At 49.0% G+C, this 5,943-nt stretch overlaps 1 protein-coding gene across 1 annotated transcript; it reads right to left on the bottom strand.

The window, feature by feature from the left end:
• Nucleotides 1-721: 721 nt before the first annotated feature.
• KCNJ11 (potassium inwardly rectifying channel subfamily J member 11) lies at nt 722-4,703 on the bottom strand. Its single transcript, XM_060767846.2, has one exon. The coding sequence runs from the start codon at nt 4,614-4,616 to the stop codon at nt 3,429-3,431; it is 1,188 nt and encodes a 395-aa protein (XP_060623829.2). The 5' UTR covers nt 4,617-4,703; the 3' UTR covers nt 722-3,428.
• Between the last annotated feature and the right edge of the window lie 1,240 nt (nt 4,704-5,943).

Raw genomic sequence — 5,943 nt, 5'->3', positions numbered from 1 at the left:
TCTTTATTCATGTAACAAAGATTTTAAGAAGCATGCAAATGTATTAAAACATACACATGCTCATTTTAAACATGCATTAAGACTTTAATTCCATAATTGCAAGTCATATCCTTATATTGTTTGCCTTAATATAGTTACATACCTTTTTGCCTAATGCATGCCTGGTTTCTATAGTGATATATTAAATAATTAAGTTCATCTCACTTTGATTACATCTACTGGGTTAAATTAATTCATTTCTAAGGGTGTTTCTATGCTGTAGAATTAATGTATGACTTACTACTTTATCACACTAGAGAATAAATCCACTTCAAATCTGGCTTCTGCCTCCTGCAGAATGCTGAGGTTTGTAGTTTAGTGAGGTTGTTGAAGGCTCCTCCCTAAAATATAAACCTCAGAATTCTGCAGGAGGGTGCAACCGGATTTAAAGTGGATTCATTCTCTAGTGTGATGAGGTAGTTACATTGCCATGACTTAAAGGTATGGAATCACAGGAGTTGTAGTTTTACAAGTTATTTAGTCTTCTCTTCCAAATAGGTGCAGTGCATCACCAAACTACAACCCTCATGATTCCATAGCATTAATCCTGTGCAGTTAAATGGCATCACACTGCATTAATTATATAGTGTAGATCAGGCATGGGAAAACTTGGGCCGTCCAGGTGTTTTGGACTTCAACTCCCACTATTCCTAACAGCCTCAGGTCCCTTCCTTTTCCCCCTCAGCCGCTTAGCGGCTGAGGGGGAAAAAGGAAGGGACCTGAGGCTGTTAGGAATGGTGGGAGTTGAAGTCCAAAACACCTGGACGGCCCAAGTTTGTTCAAGCCTGGTGTAGATGCACCCTAAGTCTGAGTACTGAACCAGATGTGGCAATCAAAGCAGTTCAATTATGTGGAAAGAGAAGTTCCACAGTAGATTCCTTGTTATCACCAGTTATTTCTGTTGCATTGCAAGGCAGGATAAATAGCTCTCCCATCCCGGAGGCTGTCCTATTATAACCTTTGTGATAACCCTTTGAGGTAGGTTAGGTTGAGAGGATGTGATGGGCCCCAGGTCTCCCAATGCATGGGATTGGCTGCTGGTGTCTCCGGTCTTAATCCAACACCCTGTCCAGGGCAGCTACCACCCTCTTATGTTGACTATCAAACTAAAAAGCATGACTGCAACTTGACAGATGAGGTCATGTGACAGCCAGGCAAAATGTCAGGAGCTTGTTGTTTATTTCCCTTCTGGCTCCTTGCTTGTAAGTATTGTTGGATTCAAAGGCTATGTATGGGGAGTGTAATTACACTGGTTAGGTATTATTGTTATGTATCATTTACATTTTTTAAATTCCCATAATTGTACAGGGATTACATTTTCCATTTCAGAAGTTTGAAAAGTGACTTGGGGAATAAAAGGCAGCCCTATTATTTTTAAATAAAAAAACAATTGTCACCAAATGTAGTAGTTAAGTATGATGGACGAAATGCTCCGGTCTTACATTTCTGTTATTGTGACAAGGCCAGAAATAATATGTCTCCAATTTTCATGGGAGGTGGCACTTGCTAGAAAATATTGTTGGACTAATGCTAGTTAGGTGTCATTGCTATGTATCCTTTACATCCCACTTACATCGAAGCATTCTCATGGATTAATTGTGAGGGGGGGGGGGTGTTGTTGAAGGCTTTCACGGCCAGAATCACTGGTTGCTGTGAATTTTCTGGGCTGTACGTCCCCGAAGCATTCTCTCCTGACGTTTCGCCCACATCTATGGTAGGTATCCTCAGAGGTTGTGAGGCAAGTAGGAATGCTGCAATTGGCTACCTTGATACCACCTTAATACCACCTTGATACTACCAGATATATGAATAAACCCCACTTGCCTACTTTCCAACAGACCCTTCAACCTCTGAGGATGCCTGCCATAGATATGGGCAAAATGTCAGGAGACAATGCTTGAGGAACATAGCCATACAGCCTGGAAAACCCACAGCAACCCGGTTTTGTGGAGGGGGGGGGGGTGTTCAAATGACATTTCCCATTTTAAAAGTGTGGAAAGAATCTTGGGGATCAAAGACAGGCCAAGTTTTAATAAATAAAGAATCAACACCCATTTTAATAGTTAAATGTGATGGATGTGAATGCTTCCATCTTGCATTTCAGTTATTATGAACAAGGCCAGAAACAATGTGTCTCCAAATCTCACTGGAGGTGGCCCTGTGAAAACACAACAAAGTTTAAAGTAGTGTTAGAGGAAGGACATGCAGAGGGTCATGGTGGCACAATATAAACCCGTTTTGAAACCTTGTGTCCTCAGGACTGCTGGCCAAAAGGTCGGAGGTTCGAATCCGGGGAGCAGGGTGAGCTCCCAGCTGTCAGTTACAGCTTTTCATGTGGGGACATGAGAGAAGTCTCCCACAGGATGGTAAAACACCCGGATGTGTCCTGGGCAACATCCTTGCAGATGGCCAATTCTCTCACACCAGAAGTGACTTGCAGTTTCTCAAGTCAACCCCCCCCCCCACAAAACCCCTGCCATCTCATATTTTGAGCTGCCTCCTTCTCCCAGTTCCTACAAAAAGCAAGAACTGGGAGACAACCGAACTAAATTACAAGATTCCTGTGTCCCACAAAACTCTATTGCCTCCTAACCTGCTTCCATTGAAAGAAGCTGTAACATTATTTATGCATTCACTTAAATGTGTGCATTTCTTAAGACATGAAGCATGGCAGCGTAAACAGGCACCCTTGTGTCTACAGTCTTTGTTGTCAGAAAAAATAATGACTGATTTCCTTCTTATTAAACCAACTGAGCTTCCTTCATCACCGGAAGCATAGAAGTTAAAAAAACAACACAACCAAACGTCAGGTCTGGTTTCTCCAAAGCTGAGGCAGAGATAACAGCATAGAATACATAGAAAATGTGTCCTCAACAAGAAGAAATAAATAAAGGGGCCATCTTTCAGTTTTGGATGGTTTCTCCACCTCAAGAGATTGTGCAAATAACCCTGCAAGTCAAAAAGGAAGGGATTCTGGATGCTCAGGTCGTTTTAGACGCCTGTCTTGCACAATAGGTACCTTACCTACCTGAATAACAGAAACAGAGGCAATCTCTGAACAGTGCCGGATTTACCATTGTGCTTAAGTATGGCCCCCAGTTGACCAGGGGGCCCATCTTCCTGCCCCAAAATCTTATGATGGATTTTTCTTATGTGATGCAATTCTAAATTTGAAGGTGTTCTATTTTGGAGCGATTCCAGACATAATGATAGTCTATGGGAGTATGCCACAGAGCAGGCAATGGAGGCCTACCGGTTCAACCTTCTTCAGAGCCCAAGTCAGGGGCCTCATAACTAGTGCAGAGCCCCACTTGTTCTAAATCCGGCACTTTCTCTGAGCATGTTTACTGCGTCAGGTTCTAGAGCTCAACCAAGTAACAAAAGGGGCATCAGGAGGGTTCATCAGAGATGGTAAACTTGGGCTTCAACCTCACCGACTTCTTCCTGACAGTGGCCTTTGGGGACAAGACCACGGCCTTCATGATGCTGCTGTCTTCCTCCAGCTGCCTGGCAGTGCAGTTGGGCGTGGGCACCTTCACCGTGTTGCCAAACTTAGAGTAGTCCACAGAGTACTGCCCGTCCTCCTCGGTGACGATGGGCACGAAGCGGTGGCCCCAGAGGATCTCATCAGCCAAGTAGGAGGTACGGGCCTGGGTGGTGATGCCGGTGGTCTCCACCACCCCTTCCAAGATGACGATGACCTCCAGGTCCTCGTGGTGGTGGAGCTGGGCAGGGGCCACGTCGTAGAGGGGGCTGCTGGAGTCGATGGTGTGGCAGATGATGAGCGGGGAGACCAGGAAGATGCTGTTCCCACCCACGGGGTTCTCCAGCTGGATGTCCACCTGGTTGAGGGGCACCACCTCGCCCTCGGGGCTGGTGGTCTTGCGCACCACCTGCATGCGGATGGAGGCGCTGATGATCATGCTCTTGCGCAGGTCGCCCACCCGCAGCATGAAGCAGAGCCGCCCCCCACGCACAGCCACCACTGCGTGTTTGCTGAAGATCAGGGTCTCGGCCCGCCGGTGGGCCTGGGCCGTCTTCATGAAGATGCAGCCCAGCATGATGGCGTTGATGATCAGGCCCGAGATGTTCTGCACGATGAGGACCAGGATGGCGGCGGGACACTCCTCCGTGGCCATGCGGCCCCCGAAGCCGATGGTCACCTGCACCTCGATGGAGAAGAGGAAGGCGGAGGTGAAGGAGTGCAGCTGGGTCACGCAGGGCACGAAGCCGTCCCCAGGGTCGCCTCCCCCTCCCGTGCTGGTGCTGTGGTCCAGGTCCCCGTGGGCGAAGGCCAGGAGCCACCAGATCATGGCGAAGAGCAGCCAGCTGCACAGGAAGGAGAGGGTGAAGATGAGCAGCGTGTGCGACCACTTGAGGTCCACCAGGGTGGTGAAGACGTCCTGCAGGAAGCGGCCCTGCTCGCGGATGTTCTTGTGGGCCACGTTACACGACCCGTTCTTGCCCACGAAGCGGGCCCGCCGCTCCCGAGCCCGGTAGCGGGCATGCTCCGGCACCGCCTCCACCAGCCGGGTCAGCACGTACTCCTCCGGGAGGATGCCCTTCCTGGACAGCATGGCCGCGCACCCACGCGGACCCGCAGCCCCGGCCGCCCACGCACACCCAGCGCCAGGCCGGCCAAGGAGGGGAAGCCGCCAGGCGGGTCCGCGCCACCCCGCCCGCCCGCCCGCCTGCCTCTCCCCTCGCCCCTTTCCTCCTCTTCCTCCTCCTGCCCAGCTGCCCACGCCAATCGCCTCTGCGCCGGCCTGGGGCTGACCCACGCGAGGAGGAGGAGGAGGAGGAGGAGGAGAGCGGTCAGCGGGGGCGGCTCGGCACCTAGGCGCGCATTGGGCCGGGCGCCGCAGCGCTGCTTCGAGGTGTCGGCAGGGGGCGCTGTGGCGCAAGGGAAGCCCCCACAGCACAGCGGACGCGCCAGGTGGAGGAGGAGGAGGAGGAGGAGGAGGAGGAGAGCTCTCTCTTTTTCGCTCTCTCGCTCCCGCTCTCTCTCTCGCACTCTTGCACGCTCTCTCGCGCTCTCTCTGTCATTTTCTCTCTCTCTCTTGCGCGCTCTCGCTTGCTCTCTCTCTCTCTCATGCGGGCGCGCTCTCTCGTGCGCGCTCGTTCTGTCTCTTGCGCCCCCGCTCTCGTTCTCTCGCGCTCTCTCTCTCGCGCTCTCTCTCTCTCTCTCGCGTTCTCTCTTGCGCTCTCTCTCCCCCCCCGCCCCCCTTCTGATGTTCAGCCCAAATGTGCCCTCCTGTGACTTCAATCCACTCAGCCTTGTCCTGCCTTCTGGCCTGAAAGTAGTAGTATTATTATATGGAGCAGAAAGGATGGGAGAACCTGCCATAAGCTTGACTTACTATTAATATTAGTATTATTGTTGTTGACTAGATAGCCTTTGGAGGTCCCTTCCAACTGTTTGAGTTTAATTATAATAATAATTTATAATAATAATGTGTAATAATAGAATAATAATTCTATCTTCCTGCCTGGGAGAAAGAAAGGGGCTGGACTAGATGGCCTTTGGGGGTTCCTTCCAACTGAGTTTTATACAGTAGAGTCTTGCTTATCCAACAAAAATGGGCCAGCAGAACATTGGATAAGTGAAAATGTTGGATAATAAGGAGGGATTAAGGAAAAACTTATTATATCAAATTAAATATCAAATTACATTATAATTTTACAAATTAAGCACCAAAACATGTTTTACAAAAAATCGACAGAAAAAGCAGTTCAATACATGGCAATGTTATGTAGTCATTACTGTATTTACGAATTTAGCATCAAAACATAGCAATGTATTGAAAAAGCTGTGGATTCAGGTGGGAGGCAAACTGCATTGGATAATACAGAATGTTGGATGAGCAAAGGTTGGATAAGCGAGACTCTACTGTAATAATAATA

This window comes from Anolis sagrei, chromosome 1 (assembly GCF_037176765.1).
Source record: "Anolis sagrei isolate rAnoSag1 chromosome 1, rAnoSag1.mat, whole genome shotgun sequence".
Classification (NCBI taxonomy): Eukaryota; Metazoa; Chordata; class Lepidosauria; order Squamata; family Dactyloidae; genus Anolis; species Anolis sagrei.
This window is presented reverse-complemented; position numbering and strand designations above follow the sequence as displayed.

Coding starts and splice junctions, on each gene's coding strand:
- KCNJ11 (XM_060767846.2), bottom strand. CDS start 4,616: ATGCTGTCCAGGAAGGGCATCCTCCCGGAGGAGTACGTGCTGACCCGG.